The sequence below is a fragment of the Zonotrichia albicollis genome, chromosome 15, assembly GCF_047830755.1.
Source record: "Zonotrichia albicollis isolate bZonAlb1 chromosome 15, bZonAlb1.hap1, whole genome shotgun sequence".
NCBI lineage: Eukaryota > Metazoa > Chordata > Aves > Passeriformes > Passerellidae > Zonotrichia > Zonotrichia albicollis.
Window position 1 is genome coordinate 10854157 of NC_133833.1, and position 21622 is coordinate 10875778.

The window sequence follows — 21622 nt, forward strand, 5'->3', positions numbered from 1 at the left end:
TGGCACCAGTGCCAGCTGTGCACAGATGGAGCTGGGAACCTTCAGGGAGGCTTTGGCACCTCAAACCACAATTTCACCTATCCTTTAGGATAGAAATTTATTATTTGTTTTAATCTGCTGCTAATAAGAGCAATGACTATACAAAAGTTTTTAAAAAGCCATGTGTCTTTTTCCAGAGAGGTAACAACACAGAGATCTTCTGCAAAGCTGCCACAATTGCTCGGGAGACCAAGAGCTGCCACAGGGAGCTCGGGGGCATTTACTACAACTTGCTGAGCCTGGGCAGAGCAAGGCACAAGGTGAGGCACAGTTCCCCTTGCACTGCCCACAGCAGTGCCACACTGCCACTGCCCTCAGGCATCTCCCTTGGCCACTCTTTTTGTTTTACTCTCCCACCACCCTTGGCAGCCCAAGCCAAGCTGCAGAAGCCAATCCCACCCCAGCAAGATTTTTAACAGCCCTTTTCCCATTCCAGAAGCCATGTCCTGTGGCACCAGGCAGCACTACCTCACTGAAGAATTTCCTCAAGGAATTAGACCACGTCCTCCAAGAAGAGTTTAAGAGTCTGAAGTGAAAAAACACACTGCCTTTTTAAACTATGACCCTATTTTTCAAAGATTATGTATAATAATTCTTTAAATAAATGTATTTTTGGATTAAATGTGCTGGAATTGTATAGGACATTACACAAGGCAACAGAGTTCCAAGTTTATGGAGCAAGGGTAGTGTTGTGGTGGTGTTCCCCAGGAAGAGGGAAGAGATGAGGATCTGACTCCATGTTTCAGAAGGCTGGTTTATTATTTTATGATATATATATTATATTAAAGCTATACTAAAAGAATAGAAGAAAGGATTTCATCAGAAGGCTTGCAAGGAAAGGAGAAGAACAGAATGATAAAATCTTGTGCCTGACCACACAGTCTGTGACAGCTGAACTGTGATTGGCCATTAATTAGAAACAACCACATGGGACCAATCACAGATGCACCTGTTGCATTCCACAGCAGCAGATAACCATTGGTTACATTTTGTTCCTAAGGCCTCTCAGCTTCTCAGGAGAAAAAAATCCTAAGAAAAGGATTTTTCATAAAATGTGTCTGTGACATAGTGTGACTAGGAATTGCCAAACACTTTGTCCTGCTATGGCATTAAGCTCATGCTAGCACAAGGAACACAGATTTAAACAGAAAGAAAAGCCAAAGAGGGGAGAAGCCAGGCCACAAATGGGGCATGCTCCTGAGAGGTGGGAACCCCAAAGGACATGCTGGAGCTGCAAAGGGAGCAGCCAGGGCTGACATTCCCTCCTCACTTCACTGAGGTTTGGCAACAAGGCTCCAACACAACCCAAACACTTCTCCAGCACGCTGGGCAGCTCAGAGCCACAGAGGCACCTCACCCAGCCTTCCTCACACAACTGAGTTAAAAAGATATGCTATGCATAATGTTATTTGGAAAACATGCACACAGGGTGGAATTAGGAATCAAGAATTTTATTTCATGGTATGAACATGCTCCAGGGACACAATATTGATATATACAGTATAATGAATTAGCTTTAATAAAATAAGAAATAGTCAGAAATAAACAGAGTTAAAAAAAACAATAAACAGAAAGACAAATTATACAGAGTAGCAGTTTTTCCCTCTATGCAGGCCTGGCTAAGCAGAACTGTGGAGAAAGGTGAAAGCTGGACATGTGCAGACAGTGTAGTCAGTAAAAGGCACTAAGGACCATTTCCCCTCCTCTTAAAGGATTAGGAACAAGTTAAATATTAAATAATTCATTTACACAACATTAAGCAAAAATCTCATTGTTAAGGTCAATGTTCTGGAATGAGGAGAATCTTCTGTTAGCAAATGCAAAGATGAGCACACACAGTGTATGTTATGCAAGATGAGTTTTGATAAATACCACAGAGCACATACTGACCCACAATAAGAGAGGCTGTATTAAACTCTTTAAAGTCCATATAAATCAAATCCTTGCCTTATTAAAACAGTTATTGGCCCATGAGACATTCACAGATGGGCAGGCCTATAGAGAAGCCCCATGTGATAAATCCACAAGCCCAACTCCTGGTTTTGCAAGAAACTTCCCAGAACTTAACAGGTGAGCCCAACTGACAGGGCACATGACCATGAGGGTGTTCCACTTTATTTAAAATCCTCTTACAGAGCAAATAATTTGTCCTCCAAGCCTCTGCAACAGGAGATAACCAGTTTCTCCAATCTGCCAATTAAAGGTGTGCAAGAAATTACTTATTGTTTACCCCTGCTCCAAGGCTCACTTAAACATGCAGAGTACCAAGGTTTTCAGCAGCAGGACTGTTATGTTAATTGTAAATCACATGCCTTTACATCTGAAGCATTTTAAATATTTAAATATTTTAAATGGAGTGCCATGGTTCATAGCAGTACCTTGGAGGAACTGATACCTGTCAGGTAAAAGGATTTTTAATGGTATTTCTGAAAGCACAGTTCTGGTTAACTCCTGCAAAACCAGATCATTCAAGAAATGTTAGCACAAGATAGAACACAAAAAGGAAACAGAAGTTATCCCTGGTTCTGAGAGCTAGTACAGGCCACAGCTATGCATCTATCTGCTGGGACTCAGAACTGGAAGACTTTAAGCAGCATTTAAGCCATTTTCAGTCTGGATATTTTGATGAGAAGTATATATGTACGTAATAAGAGATAATCCAACTCCAGTCAAGCACATTTAAGATAAGGTCAGCTCTTCACAAGCAAAACCAACTACAGCTTCAATCAAGAAAGTTTCTGATTATTTACCCCTAAATGACAGGCTAGAAAAAACAAATGCTAGTGTTTGCATCTGTATGTTGTATGAATTCAGGTGGCACTCCCCCCAACAGAGAGGGCAGCAATGTTCTTCCAGGTCATGATCCTGAAAAAAACCCATTAAAAACACCAGGAAAAAAGCTTACAACTTGTTTAGAATAGCACTGAATATATCCTTCAGAGCAAGATGTCCTTACAAGACCAATTTTAACTATTACAGATCCTGTCATAGACCCCAAGGTACCTCCAGATAACCATCATGACAGAAATAAAGGGAATTTGATGTCTTTAAGTACTTCACAGGAACTTTCTGGTAAAAGCAGATGTGGCTACTAGCAAGGACTCAAGTCCCCTGAGGAGCTGCCTTGTTTTCTGTCACACTGAAGGACTCCATTTCCCCTGTGAGCAGTCACAGCTTTTAATCCTCCAGGAACTAAGATGAGGTCACAGCTCATCCCTCCACCCTGCACAGGAGCTGCTGAGACACCCACAGCTGATGAGAGGAGTTAGAAAACACACACAGTCTGAAGGAGAGGCATTTTCTCTGTGACACAAAAGCAACATATTAAAGTGATATGTGTCTATTAGCAGCATAAATATCAAATAAAAAGAGCAGCCACCACAAATAAATGGTTTTTATCAGAGACCAAAAATTTTTTCCTCTCAGAGCACAGCCAGAGAGGCACACAGCATACACAGGAACACAGCACCAGCTAGGTCAGGGGATATTGTTCTGGGAAAATTGGACAATTCCTTCTGTTTTACTAAAGGAGAGAGAAATTTATCCTCAGTGGCCCAGTGCCTTGCAGCCAGGGATGAGGAAACAGAGCCACAGCCCCATGGCTGACACTGAGTCCTGGTGTTATTACAGCACCCTCCTTAAAGCATCTCAGCTGTTCAGATTACAAAACTACTCACAAAAATACCAACCCTGAAGCATAGAAAGCTGCCAAAGTAACACAACCTCAGAAGAAGGAAAAAAGCTCTCTTCTGCCTTAACATCCAAGATCTCATTCTCCACAGTGCCAGCAGATCACAAACAAACTGATAAAAACAAAAGAACTATTAGACACCTATGGTCCCTTTTCAGCAATCTCATGTGTTCGTGTTTTTCCTACCCAGCTACTTTCTCTGTACAGCAAGACAGCAAAAAGGGAAAAGGACTGTGTATCCAACACATAACACAGTGTGTTAACAGCCACAGTGAGGAATATTAAATAAAAAGATTTGATGCTCTTAAAGGTTTGCAGCAACTACATTCAAACACAGATCAGTGCAACAGAGGACAACAGTGAAAGCTGCCAGTTATGTGCAAAGCAGGGCATAAGTCAGATTTACCAGCCTTAATTTCAGGATTTCATTAACTGTTTGGAACTAACACATCTAGCACTTAAACACACATCTAGAACCCTATTTTCTATACATTTCAACAAGGATTACCAACAAGTTTCCCTGCACAACACACTTAATAGATGGAATTTCACAACCATCAATCATACATACCATTTTAATATTATGTTAATATAACATACAATATACAGGCAACTAAGGAAAAATACATTTTTTTAAATAAAAAAATGAGAGCCATGTCAAACTGTGCCATCTCTTGAATTCCATATTCTGGCCAAACCTTATACACTCACTGATTTTTACAGGAATTCTGACCAGGTGACACTACTGCAGCAGGGAGTCAATGACAGCTCCTGGCTTGGCCGAGCGTTTTCTGTTTGGAGAGCAGAAAGGAAAGGGAAAAACAACACCACACACACATCATTATGCTGTCTAGGAAGGACAGGGACCAGCCACATTTAAAGTCAAAACTACATGACATGACATGACTTCTCCATAAGCAAAACCAACCAAACAAAAAGCACAAGAAAGCATATGCTGAACTCTCCCCAAACAGCCCTCTCCTCTCCACTGGTACCAGTGTTTGCACTTGCACTGTGCCAGATTGGGTTAAACTGGGCCACCAAATGCAGCAAAATAAAGCAAGGAGCTGGAAGAGGAGAATGCAGCAAAAGAACACCAGTAAATCCCTAGACAAGTCTTTCTGGACAAGATTTAGTGTGCTAAAGAGACTTGGTTCTGTCACACCTGGCAACACTGAACTATACCATGCAAAAATTTTGTCCTTTGCCTTTTCATTAAGCAAATGTTTGAAGACTTGTGGTAAGTTTGCATATACAAACTTCAGCCTTCCCTTGGGTAAATCCCTCATTGCATATAAATACCACAGAGTTCTTCACCTTCTCCCTGTCTTGGGCCTGGATTTTCCTTTTGAAGTTCTCGGCCTCTCCAGCTTCATCAGAGATTGCCTCAAGCTTTCTTCAGTGTAGGCTAAGTAAACATGGGAAAGGTCCACTTCAAAGGGCTGGAAAAACACCAAAAAATCTCATCAGACAAAGTCATCAGAATAATTTTATACATTTATCAATGGTGCTTTCATGATACTCAAAGACTCATATCTTCAAAAGAAAAGAGACTGAGACTGTCAGCTGAGATTGGACAATTTGGCTCTAAATACAGAGCAGCAATCTCAGGCAGGACTTGGGCCTGTACAGTTCAATTAATTCAACAGTCACTCACATCTTTCTCTTTTTTATCCAGGACAGGTGTCTGTTTCCTCATGTTGTTCCCTGTATATGCGACACATTTCTGTAAGCAGAAATAAAGGTTTGTTAGCCAAGTCCACTGTTCACAGTGAAACTGACTGCAGCTTCAGCAGCTTCTTCCTGGGCTCAGTGAAACCCCTCAGAAGCTCATACCAACATTAACTTGTACACAAGCCAGGCAACCACTCTTACCAGCTGCCACTCTCCTATGTCTTCATTCCAGTGAACGTAGTTCTCAATCATTTCCTACAAAGGAGTCAGGACAGCGAGTGTTAGACTTGCACAACCTACCCTCCAGGTGCACTTTCCAGAACATACATCCTGAGGCCTGGGCAAGCTGCTTGAGAACAGCCTTGATTCCTTTCAAGTTGTTCCTATCAGGACAGCTACATCCTGAGCAAAAACCACCCCCATGTATATCCTGAAGTCTACAGAAGAGAAAAATACCACTCCCAAACTGTATGTACTGAAAAGCCCCCTAAAGCATGGGATTTCCATTATGCCAACACCATCAATACAGCAGTAAGCAAACGCTGTAATACAGAATAAATGAAAACTATAAAAAGAATTTCCCTTTTCCCATTAAATAGTGTGCATTATATTTAAGCTCATTGTGAATTTTCTGTATACTGGAGTCACAAAGAATGTCAAAGATTTAAAAATCCAGTCTTTGTGTTAATAGCACAACTTCAAGCTAGTGGAAAACCAAAAAAAAGACTTTGAACAGACCCACTGCATGGGCACAGAGTGAATATACCAGTTAACAATGTGGTCAATGTGGTTTTCCTATTTTTATAAGCCTTTAGGAAAATATGCTGCAAGAGAATTGAAATGAGCACAGCACAACTCCTGCCCCAGGCTCAGGAGCTTTGCCCTCACCTGGTAGTCCTGAGGAATGAAGTTGTCTATGATGAGAATCTGAAGCCGCAGCTCCCTGCTCAGCTGCCGAATGTTCTCCAGCAACCCCTCAATCTCTCTCTGATGCTCTTGCTGTAGATCTGCCATCTGAAAAGAAACCAGGCATTTGAGAGGCATCAGACTTATCTTTAGACATGGTAACAGCATCTTTTGTCTGTGTGAGGTTTTTGGAAAACAAAGGCAAATTCTGGTTATTAGTACCAGAATATCTCTGAACAATAAATCGTCTGAAAGATTTCAGCTCAGATGGCTGAAAACAACATTAAGTTCTCAGTTTCATAAACCCAGAACTGGCCTTCTGCCAAGCTGATTCAGCTGAGACTAGATGAAGAGCCTAAGACAAGTTGCATCACTGGCAAGGTTTCAAGGAAAATCTCTGATCCCAAAAACCAAATGCATTTTTTATGAAACAGGAGCTCCAGCTACCAGCCAAAGATACACTGCTCCAGTGACTGAGGATGAGGTAACAAGGTCATCAGTCCTAAAGGACAGGCAGCTTAGAGCAGAGAAACCTTTGGGCTGCAGCAAAGCAGAACATGGGGCTGCCAAAAAGCAACTTGCATTTTGTTTCAGAAATAATCAGTGGTTTTCCTTGAAGCTCTTGATATCTTAAGGTGTCACACATAACCCTTCTCAGCCTGGCGTGGGGAAAAGCTCTACAGCATGCTGTTCTAAAGCTCCAACTCCAGACTTAGTATTTTTGAATTATGTGAGCAAAATGCACAGTACAGAAAAACATTTCTAAACATACAGCACATTTTCCAGCATTACAAAGCTGATGGCTTACCCTTCCCAGCTCTAGTGCCTCCCAGGACCACTGGCTGAGGACTTTAGATACTGACCTCTGACTTTGCAGCCATAAGCATGGTCCAAACTTTCTTCAGTTTTTTGGTTTTCCCCTGTGCTTCCTCCTGGAGGTTGGTGTACTTCTCTTCAATGTCCAAACGTTCTTGCTGTGGACAACATTTAGCACACACACACATTAACAATCACAGAAACTCCCTGCAACAGTATGAACAAGAGGAAAAACTACTTGAACAAACCAAGCATTTGCCAAGAGCACAGAGGCCTGGCTGAGGCAGGCTGGCTCAGACCTGCAGGAGCTGCACAGCCAGCAAGTGGCCTGTGGAGGGGTGGCTCCTGCAGTGCTCCCAGAGCAGAGCCCACCTGGGTAACACATCCTGGTGTGCCCTGCCATTGCAGCTGGCAGACAGCCACAGCAGATACCCCACCTCCTTCTCCTCGAGCTCCTTGCGAAGCTGCTCCGCTCTCTTCCTTCGCTCCTCCAGCTCCATGTTTGATTCTTCTAAAAGCTTCTCTTGCTCCTCTGCTTTTGCCAGCAAGTCCACTCCTCCCACAATCACCTTTTTCTCTAATGCAGAGAGTTTCTCCAACAGGGACTGGTGCTCCTGCCTAGACAGACAGGTAGGTGAGACTTCCTGTCCTACCAGGCTCAGCAGGCATCAGGTCCAGCTTGGTTTTATAGCCCAGACAGCACTGACAGGGCTGGAAAAACTTGTCCTGCTGCTGAGGGCTTAACTGGGGGTGAGGTAGTGCAAGTGAAAGAAGCAAATTCCTCAAGCTCCAGCTCCCACCACTTTCTCTCAAGCAAAACCAAGTCAACAGAGAAATGCCTCCCACAGCAAGTGACCTCTGTGAGGGGCTGAAAGCACCCAGTGACATCCCCAGGCTACTCAAGGCACCCTCTGCCCAAAAGGGCCCTGCCAGCACAGCAATGCCCAGAGGCAGCAGCTGAAATAGAGGGGAGTGAACAGAAATCAAGGCAGCTGCTGAAGTGCAAAGCAGGAATGCTGGCTGCTGCTGGAGCAGTCTGTTTGCATGGGGTAGTGTGACCTTAGCAGCTTTCTGGCTTCAGAACAGAGCACCCCTAACCCAAAATGCCATGCTTGTGGCTGTGCTGCAGGAAAGCTGGCCTCTTACAGAGCAGTACTGCTGCTCCTCACAGCTCTTGGGAGATTAATTTATGTTTCTAGGCTATCTTGCACAACTGAGTAAAGTTAAGAAAAGAAGTGGCAAGACGATAGAAGTTTCTCTTTCCCATATACTCTATGCTCTCAAAGCAGAATAAGCTCCTCTTTCACCTTGACAATAGCAAGGTGTTCACTTTCTGCAAAGTTTGACAGGCATCCTACATGCATCTCCAGATATCTGTAAGATTAAGGGAGGAACAACCCACACAACCACACAAACTGCTCAGAGCATGGTACTCACTGAGCTTTGAGCAAGTCTTTTTCTCTCTTCTCCAGTTCAGCTCTGGCTTTATTTCTTTCTTCTTCTTCCATATCAAGCTTAGTTTCAAGAGCTTTTCTCTCCTCTTCAATCTTGGCTTGCATCTCTACCATCTTATCAGGAGAAACTTTCTTCTTGCCTTTCAAACAGATATGGGGAAACAAGTTAGTTCACTGAAAAGTAAATCAAAATCTGTATCACAGCACTTTTTCCAAGTTCAGATTCAATACTTGCAATTAACAAAAATTTCATTAAGTAACAGCTTCAAAATGGGCAAAGCTCAGTCCTTCAAATCCCATTTTAAGATTGGCCAGTTGCCACCAGCTCCTACTGAGCAGCAATGCTGTGTAACTATCACTGGAACCTAATGTCCCCAAAATATAAAACATACAAAGAACACCTGGAGAAGGAACACTGCCTGAAGAGAAGCCCAATAAGGAAACCCTGATGTTCTAACAATGCACATCAGGCCACAGGACCCACAGCTACAAGAGCTCAGCTACCAAGAGTTACAAACTCAAAATTCAGATTAGCATCTGCACCATTCCCCTCATTCACTGCCCTCCTTACAGGCTTATCCATTCCAAAGTGAGCTTGTAGATATTGTTAAGAAAACACTACTATGGAAATACAGAAATTCAGAACAGCCCTGTGAAAATCAGGCAACTAAAGAAACTTCTTGATGATATCTTGTCTATGTAACAGTGACTGCCCACAGATTTGAAAGCACTGAGTTGGCTCTGGCTCATTCAGCTGTGTCTTTACAACAGAACTGCCACAGCAGCACACCAGATCCATGTCTTGTAGGGCTACAAAGGGAGTGGCCAGAGCAACTCACTGAACCTACTGACCTCAAGGATTAGTCCCAAACACCCCAAATTTGAAACAAAGTGTGAGACTGCTGCTCTAGAAAGCCACTCTGCAAGTCTTGAGCCAACTTTCATTGCAATCCCAGGAGTGCCTAAGGCAGGTGAACATAGAGATCCTGGGGGGTTATGTGGAATAAGAATGCATTTCCTCAAATCCACAACACCTAAATAGCCATTTACTCACAAGTGAATTCCCAATTTTCTTGCTTTTCTAGACATGAAAAAACCCTACTCTGTAGAATCCAGCTGTACTTGAAACCAACAGGAGCCACTGACTGCCACCTGACTGCTTTCCATGGTGACATAATGCACAGTCAGAACACAGTCAAGGAAGCTGTTCAGTAAAAGGCTTCTCCTTCTCCAGTCTTCAAAAGACCCAGCTTCATTTATATACATGTATTTTATTTACAATCATATACACATTATACACAAACACTCCAGCAAACTGTATTGCATATGTAAACATGCATGAACATATTTTCACATCTGCACATTCAGCTCTTCATGTGCACAAGAGCTTTAATTAATTTTGTTGCAAGGCAAGGACTTCACCACTACAGCAAACATCTTCACTGCCATCTGCTACACTTCAGAATCAGATAATAAGCACTTCTTTCTGGGCTTGTGGTGCAAAAATCTCTCACTAATTAGTCTTTAAGTAAGAAGCTTTCTGGAAGTGCTATACAGAGCCCATCATACGAGATAAGCCAGATAAAGTCTTCTTATTATTAAGACACGGACCTATATATTCTCAGTTTAAGAGAAAAAGGTGAAGTGAAGCAAGGTGTAAGATCATTTTACAAGCTTTGCAAATGTAAGGAGGTGAAAATCAATTACACCAACCTGCTTGATCTTGCGTTAAGAGGAAGTAGAAAGCAAATCGCAGAGAGGCAGCGAACATAAAAAGAGGAGGAGAGAAAATGTTATTGCTTTGATCATTTTGGACAAAGATCAGCACCAGAACAAACAACAATTTCATATTCACGTTTCTAAGGTAGAAAATATGAGAATCATAACTAAAAACTCTTCTATTAGAGCAAACACTAATGCATCATGTTATGCTAAAGCAGAGAATGTGTCTGTGCTTCAGAGTGCTCTGCAAATCCAGGATATTCTTCAGCTCACTCTTGCATTCTTCTGCCCATTCAATGCAATGCTGGATCTAAACACAACATTAGGAGCCAGCTGCAAGGATCATGACCTAAGAAACAGTTAAAAGGGGTGGATTTCTCCTTCAATTAACAAACTTAATGCTCCCCACACTCAAGAGAGCCAATTCTATTATATTACCTGTAAAATATTAGCATCCAGAATACATGTTCTAAGTTTTAACCAAGATTTCCAAGCCAATTCTTTGCAAGATACAAGACAGTTGCACACAGGGAGTCTCAACACAAGATTTCTCCATGTAATTACACAGGGGATTAGTAGGTTAATTTGCAGTAACTGGTGCTTCCATAGAGGTATAGAGCCACTTTTGGTTATTCAAGCAAGCGCAACAAAAAAGGCAGGATAGGAAAGGGATAATGAAAGACACCACATGCAGGAGGGTCACACTAGAGGACAGTTAATATCCCAAACCACAAAAAGCTACACTTATCCTAAATGCCAAAAGCCCAGCACAACTTCCCCTGCAGAGCTGTCCCCAAAGCTGCAGGAGATGGGCTTATGCACCTGCTGACACATCAGCAGTTTGCTATTAACTGTCCTCATCCAAATAAAACAGGTTCCAAGCAAGCTTTAAAGGAGCAGGATTGAAGCAATTGGAATTCCCAGGCTACAGTCATAGGATCCACCAAGGGTCTCCCCCAGGCTGTGTTCCCTCTAACCCTGCTACCACCCTTCTCTGTGCTGAGGCTCTCCACTAACAGAGTAAAAGGGAGTGAACTATACAGCAATACTTCCCAGGGTCTCTCCACATGGGGAGGAGAGAGGAGTGTTTTTGTCCAGGATAAAAACACCAGGTGAAGTCCCCAAAAGCCAAGTCCCAAAATGTGATTTGTTTCCTCAGTTCTCACTGACTATGGGTTTTTACAGGCACAATGACCTCTCTGCCCAGGAGCAGCCCAGACTTTCCTTACTACTAGATCAAAATCTGGATCTCCTGTTCCTCTGAACTAAGTCCCACAGAGATCAAGAGCTTAGTATTATGGGGCACTTAACCACCAAGGATATTTTTTAAAGTATCTGCAAAAATAAAGCAAATCAACCAAGCATTGCCACATTTTCTCTCCTAGTATAAGCCTCATGATTGATTGTTCTCCAACACTAATTTTGAGAGGGCAGAGTCCAAGATAATATAGAATACATATCTAGAAGTCCTTTTCATGAATTCATATTGTAGCAAATCCTGTAAAAATTTAGCTCAGATTTTTCCCCCTGTATTTTAAAAGGTGCATTTAACACAAGCTGCAAACTGGATTTTTTTAACCTGTTATTTCTCAATTATCTTTAAATCTGGCTCAAGCAGCCTACTACATTGTTTCCTATTCTCTCCCATATCTGGCTAACAATGTGCACGTTGAGTAACTGTTTCAAGCATGGAAGCAGCAAAGGAAAGGCATGCTTTAGCAGAGTTACAGCTTGAGGTTTATCTTTCCAACAGACAAAGCAGGGAAAAGTGCAACATTGCAAAATGGAGTGTGCAGATTATGGAAAGGCCAAAGCTTAAAGGACTTAAGAGCTCCCACTCACTAGTGAAGGACTTATCCAGAGGTTTCTCTATGACAGAGCATGTGGAGTCTGAACTACTGCTGCTGCTACTGCCTGGAAAACAGAAATGCGTCCCACAGAAAAACCCAGAGAGGAAGAAACATGCAGATGGGAAGTTAGTTCTGAAGGAAAGAAACCCAGAAGAGCCAGCAACCTAGTTCAAAAAAAGCACAGGTTCCCATTAGGAAGCACTTGCTAGGATCCCTCCCAGACTCAGCTTGCAAAGCCACCGTGTCCCAGCACAAAACTGCATGCTCAGAAAGACATTTCAGTTAAAACCCATCTTAATCAGACCACAGCTTAAAACAACATGCCAAGGCAGCTTCCTTTCCAAGCAACAACAGCAGAGAACACCAGATCATAGTGGAGAAGGCTGTGGATATCTGCCATAGCAGAGGATTCAGTGACCATGAATCCTTTCCAGTCTTACACACATGGCAATGTGCACTTCTCACTCTGGAAGGCAGAATCAGCTTACACAGGGACAGTCAGTGTGTACTCCTGTGAAGCAGCTCCCTCAGGGAACTTAACTAGAGTAACTTCTCTGGGAGTTGAATAAGTCAGCTATTCACCCTCTACTCTTTCCAAGCAGCACTGTGAAGGTGGTCTCCTCTTGGGAGGAGATTTGGGCAGGAGATTTGGAGACAATAGTCAAGCTTTCCACTTCTAGAAATAACCAAAAGGTGAAAAATGAACTTGTTACAGCTATCCCCAAAGGCATGGCAAAAGTAATTTATGCCTACTTGGACAGACACCAAAATGAAGAATACACCTCAAAGCAGGAATGCTTTAATAGAAATTTTTTTCAACATATGTGGGTGCTTCAGGACAGGAAGGCAGTTTGAATGTCAAAATAAGTTTAGTAGAGAAGCTGGAACTTGGGATGTAGCACTGGGTTTGATTTCTCTACTATCCACAAGGAATTACCAGCAGGGTTCTAGGAGAAAAGCAAGATCCCAAGAAGCCACAGCATCCCATGGTACAGTGACCTGCAGTTCCAGGTTCAGCAACATTCCCTGGAGTTTAGATTGTACACAGCAGTTTAACACTGATGTGGGACAAAGGAAACTCCACCATGAGATTTTCAGACTGCTCCCAAAAAAAGCATGTGCAGCTCCATTAAGCTTTTCAGTCAGCACAAAGACACCCAAAGGTCAAGTTTTCCCTCTATCAACATAAAACAGGACACCAGTAGAGTCAACTACTGAAGATCTGTAAGACAGATGAATCCTTTGCCTAAACCACAGCCAGAATTCCCCTCCAATCATACCCATGGCTATAAAAACCACACCTGCCTACAAATGATCTTTGGTGTCTTCTTCCTCCCACCTCTGTAAGCAGGGGAAGTTCCACACCACCACAAGCCATACGCAGCCACCTTGCGGCACCCGGGGAGCACCACAGAGATGATGTCAGGACAAGCACAGCTACCCAGGTGGAAGCAGGAACTACACAACAGCTAACCCGAGTGGAAGCAGGAACTACGCAGCTCTGGAGCTGTCCCTCTGACACACGGCACCAAAGGCCTTGGTTTCTAGGAGAGGCATGATAATTGCAGCGGCATAGGGCATCTCACAACTGCTCTAGTCCCTGCCTGGCTCTGGCTACACCTCCTACAGCAGCCTGTGGATAAGAGGACACTGGTGGCACTGACAGGAATCTCTGCTGCCTTACCCCGCCGTTTCTTCCGCTTCTCCTCTCCCATCTCCCCATCGTCATCCTCCTCCTCAGAATCGCTGGTTTCAGAACCGGAGATCTCTTCCCCTAAAAGAAAAGAGTGGGTTTTTATCAAAAGCTTTCCTTCACCTCGTATCAGCTTGTTATTCTGACAGCAGCATTTATCCAAACACAGTAGTGCCTGACATCAACTTATGAGTACTTGCAGAAGTCCTTAACTGTTGCAAAAGCAGACAGCTTGCCATGGCTCAGGAAACTTCAGGAAAATCAAGATAAGCAACTGAATGCTGTGATGTCAGTGTGAATGTATAAAGTTCAAGAGACTACTTTTTATGGAAAATAGAGCATCTTTGCACAGCTGAAGCTATGAAGTTTTCCTAGCAGGACTCTACCACACCTTCTCTTCCACCTTACACTTCCATCTGAGAGGAAATAAAAAGAAAGAAGCATTACTGACCACTTCCTACTTCTCCTGAATGGGGCAGACAACAAACAGCAAATCATGCTGGAGTTACTGCTACAGCTGTTCTGTGAGTACCTCTGGAGAGAGATGTTGTGACATCTGGTCACTGTTTAGCAAGCATCCCTCTAGCAGGGTCACTCCATATTGATGGACTAATAAGAGACATGAGGCTATGAAGTTACATGTCTTAAAGAGGCTTCTTGTTGCCCTACAGTGTTTAGAAACCCAGCTCCAGCTCCACAAATTTGGTTCAATTTTCCTTTGATAAATGCATTCCTCCTCCCCAATCAGAGAAGTGTGATCTGTTATTACAGTTCAGTTTAATTCCTTATACCATGTCAGTTGTGCTTGCTAGGGAAACCCAGGAAAATCTGGGCACAATGATCCCAGCCCAGAGGCCACCACTCACCCTAGTGCCAAGTGCCACCTAGTGGGAAAGCTGGACCCCCACGAGCAGCCTTAGACACCTCCCCTGGCATCCAGCAGGGCAAACAAAACCAGAACAGCGACCTGCACCAGCAGCCAACCTCATCTGATACATATTCAAGTAGCAAAGAATGTTTCCATTCAAACAGAACAAGCATAGTGCAGAGACGAACACAAGGGGGAAGGAGAGTCTCACCTTCTTCTAGTTTTTTCTTGAGCTCTTCAATTTCCTTTTGGAACTGGCGGAGCATAGCATCCTTGGGATCCTCGTTAATCCTGGCCTTGTTCTTTATGTTCTTGGCTCTGTTTGCATACCTGAGAGTGCTGATGGTCTCATCGTAGTTGTAGTCTGCTGGTCCAATGTTTGCACACTGCAACACACGGATGACAGTGTCAGAGCCAGCACAAGGCACTGCAGGAACCCAATCCCAGCTCTGACAGTCTCACACTGCTACTCTTACCCAAGCTTTCCTGCTGCTTCTACACTGATGCCACTTTTGACTACCCAAGCACAGGTTCTGTTTGATCTCATGCATGTATGTACCCATGTGCTGTGTTTAGAACCTCACCATACAGAGGCAAAGAGAAAAGATAGAAAGAGATGCACACAGAAGGTTCTCTAAGCTGTAAACAGCTTAGGATTAGTGAGGTAAATGTCAGGCCGTTCAAGTCACTATGCCATCCCTGCAAAAATGCAGCCCAATAGCCGGAAGTGGAAAGGGCATCTCTTAGCTCACCATCATGGTTTTGGAGTTGCCCCCCAGGGAGTCCTGCAGCAGCCGGGTGAGTTTGGAGTTACGGTAGGGCACGTGGGTGCTCTTGCCATCCACCAGGGCAGAGATAACATTGCCCAGCGTGGACAGGGAGAGGTTGATCTTAGTGGCTTCCTTCAGTCTCTGCCCTGTGGCTCCAGTTTTTGTCTGTCTTTCAGAACCCTGCAAAGGGAACATGAAGCAGGATTTAAAACAGATCCCCTAATACATCTCCCTCCAAACAGGATCAGCTATACAGCAATCTTGCTAGCAGCCATGTCACTAACCACTTCATCCACTATTACAGAACCTGGCTAAGTATCACAGACATTGTTAAAGAGACAAGGCAAACAAGTCTTTAATAGAAGCCTTCAGCGCCAGGAAATTCTGGATTGCTTAAAGCAATGCAGCTGGGAAAATGGAGATTCTCCTCCCCATGAACAAAAGTGTTATGAGAGGTCAGCCAGCAGTTAAAAGGCACCCCAGCTGGAGCTGCCAACTGCCATCTACAGCCCTTCCTATCAGCAGAGAAAGAGCAAACAGCAACACTGCAATTATTTTAAAGAGTTTCATAGAGCATCCTATATACACATCATGTAAATAAGTTAAAATGCATTTAAGTAAGTTGAATGCCTTTAGTCTCACTTTTTTGCATCCTCCCCAAGGAAAGGTACCTCAGTGTAAATCTTGGGCTAAAGCCATGTTTTACCAGCACAATTACATGGTTCAAAGTGTGACACTGAGGGAAGGAACCTGCAAGTGATGAACAACATGGTCACAACCCTCAGGAAAAACCTCAGCAACCCAAATCAAGTGTCTTGCCAAAGAGCTGGCTGGTCCTACTCACAGCAAGGTCAACGAGGTGCAGCTTGCCCATGCGCACGTGCATGTTGCCATCCACGCCCTTCTCGCTGCACTCGATGGTGATCGTGAAGATGGCGTGCGAGCGAGAGCTGTGCTCGTTCATGTTTGTGGCACCAACAGAACCTTTCAACAGAGGAAAAACCAGTGATGTCTTCAGAGTTAATCACATCTTCTAACTCTTCCTGCTCTCTGAGGAGACTCATTCCCACCTCTTTACCCAACCCTGTATTTCAGAAGATGGCAGAGGGATGCTCAGACTCAGCAGCAAAGTCTGTTCTTGGGCACTGAAGTTGCAGTGCACTTCCAGCCTGGACTAGAAGGTTCTGCAGCCTGCTACAGCTCTAAGCCAACCACAGACTCCCAAGACCAGCAACTGTCCTCATCTGTTTACAGATCAATAGCTTAAGGGGTTCATAGCAGATCCCTGAAAACAGTTGTATTTTGGGAAATAAGAACAATGCAATCCATGCCAAGGGGAACAGGAATCAGAACTTTAAGTCATTAAATAATCTGAGCTTAACTAAGAAGTTTTCCAGCACATAAATTACCTCCCACTTGCAGCACAGGGCTGATGTTCATCCTGATCAGAACTGAAGTGGAAAAACGACCAAGAGATATATAAGCAGTTCTGACAACACTGACTGCCCTCGTTGCATCCTCCCTTTGCTGATCCCCACTGGCACTGGCTACTGTGGGAAGCACAGCCTTCTTTTCCTGGCCCTGCACTAAAGAGGCATGGGAGGAGATCCCCTTTGTGTTCTGTTCAGCCAAACACTATTCCCAGAAACAGAACTAGGACCTCCTACTGTGGTCTGGCAACCAGACCTTTACTCTGTCTGAGCTATAAACCTGCCCACAGCAAGGCTACGTACGGTTCTTGTGGCCCAGAGTCATGATTCTGTCCATATCATCTGCATTGTTTACAACATAAGCTGAAAGGTCTTTGATATAAACTCCCACATCAGGTCTCTCTTTCACCTAAGGGAGAAACAGTTCAGACTGAGCATCCCTAGGAGATCCCCCACAGCAATTCTAAAGATACTGTAACAGTATAATGGTTTATTCCTCCATTTTCTGGCTTGCACATAAAACAATTCACTTAGAGCAGACAAGGAATAAAGACTCATGCATGACAATATGCTACAGTTTTCCTCTGTAAAGACAAGATTTTAAATCCCAGTCTCCAATTCTCAGGATTGCTGAGGGGCATTCAGGGTAGAACTGCAGGTATGAAATTGCCTCAGGTGGAACAGCCAATCTGTGCAACTGAGCAAGTGGAAGAGATTTAAGGAAGCCAGCAGTGGCACCCAGCTATTGCATTGCAAGGGAAAGAGAACTGCTGAGGAGCCCAACATCCCACTTCCCTGCAAGTGCTTCTCTGAACTTGAAAACAGAATATTGCTCTGATTCAAAACAAACAGCACATTCAGAAGAGGAGGCTCACCTCTAACCTCTGTGTCTGGTCCTTTCCCAGCAGGTCCCGCACTTCCTCATTGTAAATTTCCAGGTAAGAGACACGAACTAAAAACCTGCAGATGAACAGCTGGGTAGCTCACTTAGCAAAACACTTGCTGAAGTCCCACAAACACAGTCAGAGAATGCAGAGAAAACACTGAAAGACCAACACAGTCCTGCTGTCCCTCAAGAACTGCCTAAGTAGCAGCCTTTCATCTTGGGAGAAGGACCATTTCTGTTGTCATTGTCAAGGTCAGGCTCCTGCTACACATGGACTCACGTTAAAAACCAAAAACAAAAACAGAAGCAGTCAAGGGAAGGCACTTACCTTGTATCCCCCTCTGCCTTGGCAATGTGACCAAATATATGGGCAAAGGAATTGGGAATGATGCCTCTGAGCTCAGGAACTGCTCGGACCCCTTCCATGGTGAAGGTTTTGCCTGTTCCAGTCTGCCCATATGCAAAAATAGTACCTGAAGGATAAGATAAAAAAAGAAACTTTAAGAAGTTGAGTCTTCTCTAAACTCTTAACTGCAGTTTTACTTCATCCCTTCTTAGCCTGATAGCACCAAACATCTCTATTTTCATGGAGTTAAAATTTTCCACCCACTCCAGTAGCTACTGGAATACAAGGCTGGAGTAACAGAAACACTGGGCAAACAGCACCTATCTGTTGCTTAATCCAGCCTGCAAGAGGTCTAATAAAAAAGTCAGCTTGTTTTAAAAGTGCAGAGTGACTAAAGCATGGAATGCTAGTACACTTCAGTTCCACTGGGTACTGAAATTGTACAGTGAGGAGCTGCTGAGAATCCTGATAATGACATAAGTACATATCTCTTCCCAAGAGAGGATAAAGGATAACAACATGCAGCTAAATGACCTCAGAGGAGTCTCCTTCATCACCCATCTACCACTCTTAATGACAGCAGTGGGTACAACCACGGAGCACTCAGAACAGCCAGTGCCTTCAGGCTATTTCAAGTTAGAGGCCACAACAGAAATGATCTCGTGCTACAGCCCTCAGAAGGTGAAACTCCCTCACACAAGATCGGCAGGAATTTTAACAAAGCAAAGAACAGGAGACGGGATGGGATCCTTCCTTACAACAAGGGACTTACCATTGTATCCCTCTAGGACAGAATCAATAATTGGTCTCGCTGTTAAATTATAGACATCCAGCTGTTTACTGTCTGGTCCAAACACTGTGTCAAATGTGAATGTCTTAGGAGGCTCATTGGATGAGTCAGTTTTGTGGACAGTGATGGTTCCCCTCATCTCATCCACATTCACTGCCATTTTGTAGCCCGTGGTCTTCTCCCGGTCATTGAGCGGCCGGCAGCGCACAACCACCTTGACATTGTCACAGCTCTCCGGCCTGTCTGGCTTCTCAGCCTTGTTAATCTGTAATCATTCAAACAAAAATACACAGCCTGTAACACCAGTGTGAACACAGAATCACAGAAGGGTCTGGGCTGCAAGAAACCCAGTTCCACCCCCTGCCATGGGCAAAAACAACTTCCACTAGAGCAGGTTGCTCCAGCCTGGCCTTGAACACTTCCAGGGATGAGACAAGCACAGCTGCTCTGGACAGCCTGTGCCACAGCCTCACCACACTCACAGGGAAGAATCTCTTCCTAATAGCCAATCTAGCCCTGCCATTTCCCACTATAAAACTACTGTGTGTTTAAGCATAAACACTGATGCATCAGCTTGGGCAGATACATCTCCAGCAGATCATGAACTTGGAGACTTAAAACCAGGACCGGTTTACAAATAAAGCTGACAGAATAACGCACTTATTCAGGCAATGGGATCTTCTTCGGCTGGCCAACATGAAAACTGAATAAGTAAACCTTGCGCATTTCACATTCAACGTCATCTAAGAATTTTTTTCAAGAATCAATTTCACCTTGCAATCTGCAAGAAGTTTGCTGGAATTCAGTGCATCCACGACATTCTTTTTCAGTAACACTGACTATACACTCTCAAACCCCACAGAGCACAGAACCAGATACCAGGGAGTGCTGGCTGAAGGGAATTCATTCCAATTACAACCCTCACCATACATACTTAAGTTTAATCCTTTAGAATACCTGAATGTTGTATTATAAAATCTCACATTCATTTTCTTTCATCTAGTTACCAAAACAAATTTTGAAGCACGGCTGATGAATGTAGTTAAGAGACACTCCCGTGGGCTAGAGGTGCTGCAGCTGAGCGTTTAACCGCTCCTAGAGCAGCTACGCTGGCTGTCAAGCCGAAACAAACCCTTTCCAAGCGCCTCTCCCTGCAGCTGCCACCTGCCCCCATTCCTCTCAGGCCTCAGCAGCGGCTTTTGCGTCCTGCTGAACGCAGAGAGCGGCTCAGCCCCGCTTGAGCGGGGGAGGAACGGCACACGAGGCGCCAGCCAAAACCGGCAGCGGGATGTGGGTGTCACCACGAGCCCCCGGGATACGGGACGGGACCCTCCGGGGCGGCCGGACCGCCGCTCCCCGCTGCCAAGGTGCCGCCGCCGCCGCCCCTCATCACCCCCGGCCCGCTCGGCCTGACAGGCACCGCCCGCCCTGCGCCTCCCGCGCGCACATGGGCACGGAGCCGACGAGCTCTGCGAACCCCGGGCGCGGCGGGCGGCGGTGCGTAGTGCCCGGGCAGCCCCGGGGGCCGCACCCTGCGTCCCCCCCGCATCTCACCGGCATGGCGATGACGATGGCGGCCGCGGCAGCCCGGGCCAGGCGGCAGCACCGCGGAACAATAACAGCACCGCGCCTGCGCGCCCCGCCCCGCGGCCGGCCCCCGCGCGCTGCGGCGGCCGCGCGGCCAACGGCGGGCGGGGAGAGGCGGGGCCGAGGGGAGCGCAACCAATGGCGGCGGCGGAGCGGCGGCGGGGGGCGGAGCGTCCCGTCGGCATGGGAACGGCGGGCGGGCGGGGCGAGCTGGGCACGGCCCGGGGAAACGGGGGCTGTGAGGGGTGACAGGGCACACAGCGGGAACAGTGGGGACTGTGAGGGGTGACAGGGCTCACAGCGGGGACAGTGGGGGCTGTGAGGGGTGACAGGGCTGTGAGGGGTGACAGGGCTCACAACGGGGCCCGACGGGCTCTGAGGAGCTGACGGGGCTCTGAGGGATCTCCAGCGGGTTTGACAGGGTTCCAGGGACTCTTGACAAGGCTCCACTGCTCTGGAAGGGCTCCATGGGGTCTGAGGGGGCTCTGCGTCTGTGACAGGGCTGCAAGCCCCAGCCTGTTCTCTACACAAGGAGGAAAATCCATCTCCTCCTTTTCCTGACTGTAACATTTTGAATTGCTGGTGAAATAGAGGGACTGCAGAATAACTTAAATATAAACAAGCAGTACAGTCCAAGTGGCACAAAAATCAGTTAGTCCTGCGCTAATGAAGCACATTCCCAAGTTATTTGTAATTTAGTGTAAAGTTTCACAGCGTACTGCTGGGATCCTTCACAGCCTCATTTGCTTCTCTCCTACTCCCAACATCACACTGTCTGTGTGTCAGTTGCTTAAAGGAATTAAATTAAATTATTCCAACAATGTGACCTTGTCCTTTCATGATCTTTGTCCTTAAGAGTCAAAGACAATTTTACTCAACAGGAGAGGTCCAGGAATAGTTTCCACAGTACCTGATGCCCTGAATCACATTTGTCTTGTTCCCCCCAGGTATTCCTGCACACCCAAATCCCATTGGCAGGTCACGGAGCATTGCTCCAGCCCCACTCCTCCCCTCTTTGCCTTTGCTGCGGACCACCAGGACCCTGGGCAAGGCCAGGATCCCCAGCACCCGGCACAGACACAAACCAAGGGCTGTACCTG

The 21622-nt window shown here is 45.2% G+C and overlaps 1 protein-coding gene across 4 annotated transcripts; it reads right to left on the reverse strand.

Moving 5' to 3' along the window:
• Window positions 1–1469: 1469 nt before the first annotated feature.
• On the reverse strand, window positions 1470–20638 carry KIF3A (kinesin family member 3A). 4 transcript variants are annotated; one of them, XM_074552540.1, is made up of 19 exons: window positions 20490–20638; window positions 18918–19200; window positions 18128–18272; window positions 17789–17873; window positions 17217–17322; window positions 16328–16467; window positions 15466–15663; window positions 14925–15099; window positions 13837–13926; window positions 12145–12216; window positions 10294–10302; window positions 8564–8720; window positions 7564–7744; window positions 7174–7284; window positions 6293–6418; window positions 5606–5659; window positions 5388–5456; window positions 5048–5172; window positions 1470–4521 (listed from the first exon to the last, which is right to left on the reverse strand). In XM_074552540.1, exons 1-19 carry the CDS (start codon window positions 20493–20495, stop codon window positions 4473–4475), a joined length of 2181 nt encoding a protein of 726 aa, XP_074408641.1. In that variant the 5' UTR covers window positions 20496–20638; the 3' UTR covers window positions 1470–4472. The 4 variants fall into 4 exon arrangements, with proteins under 4 accessions (XP_074408641.1, XP_074408643.1, XP_074408642.1 ...); XM_074552542.1 differs by lacking the exon at window positions 12145–12216; XM_074552541.1 differs by lacking the exon at window positions 10294–10302.
• Between the last annotated feature and the right edge of the window lie 984 nt (window positions 20639–21622).

Bases quoted from the DNA above. Each gene is read 5' to 3' on its own strand.
- KIF3A (XM_074552540.1), bottom strand. The intron at 5,660-6,292 runs GTGAGGGCAAAG...ACTCCTTTGTAG, and splicing joins TCATTCCTCAGGACTACCAG to GAAATGATTGAGAACTACGT. The intron at 4,522-5,047 runs GTGAAGAACTCT...CTCTCCAAACAG, and splicing joins AGGCCCAAGACAGGGAGAAG to AAAACGCTCGGCCAAGCCAG.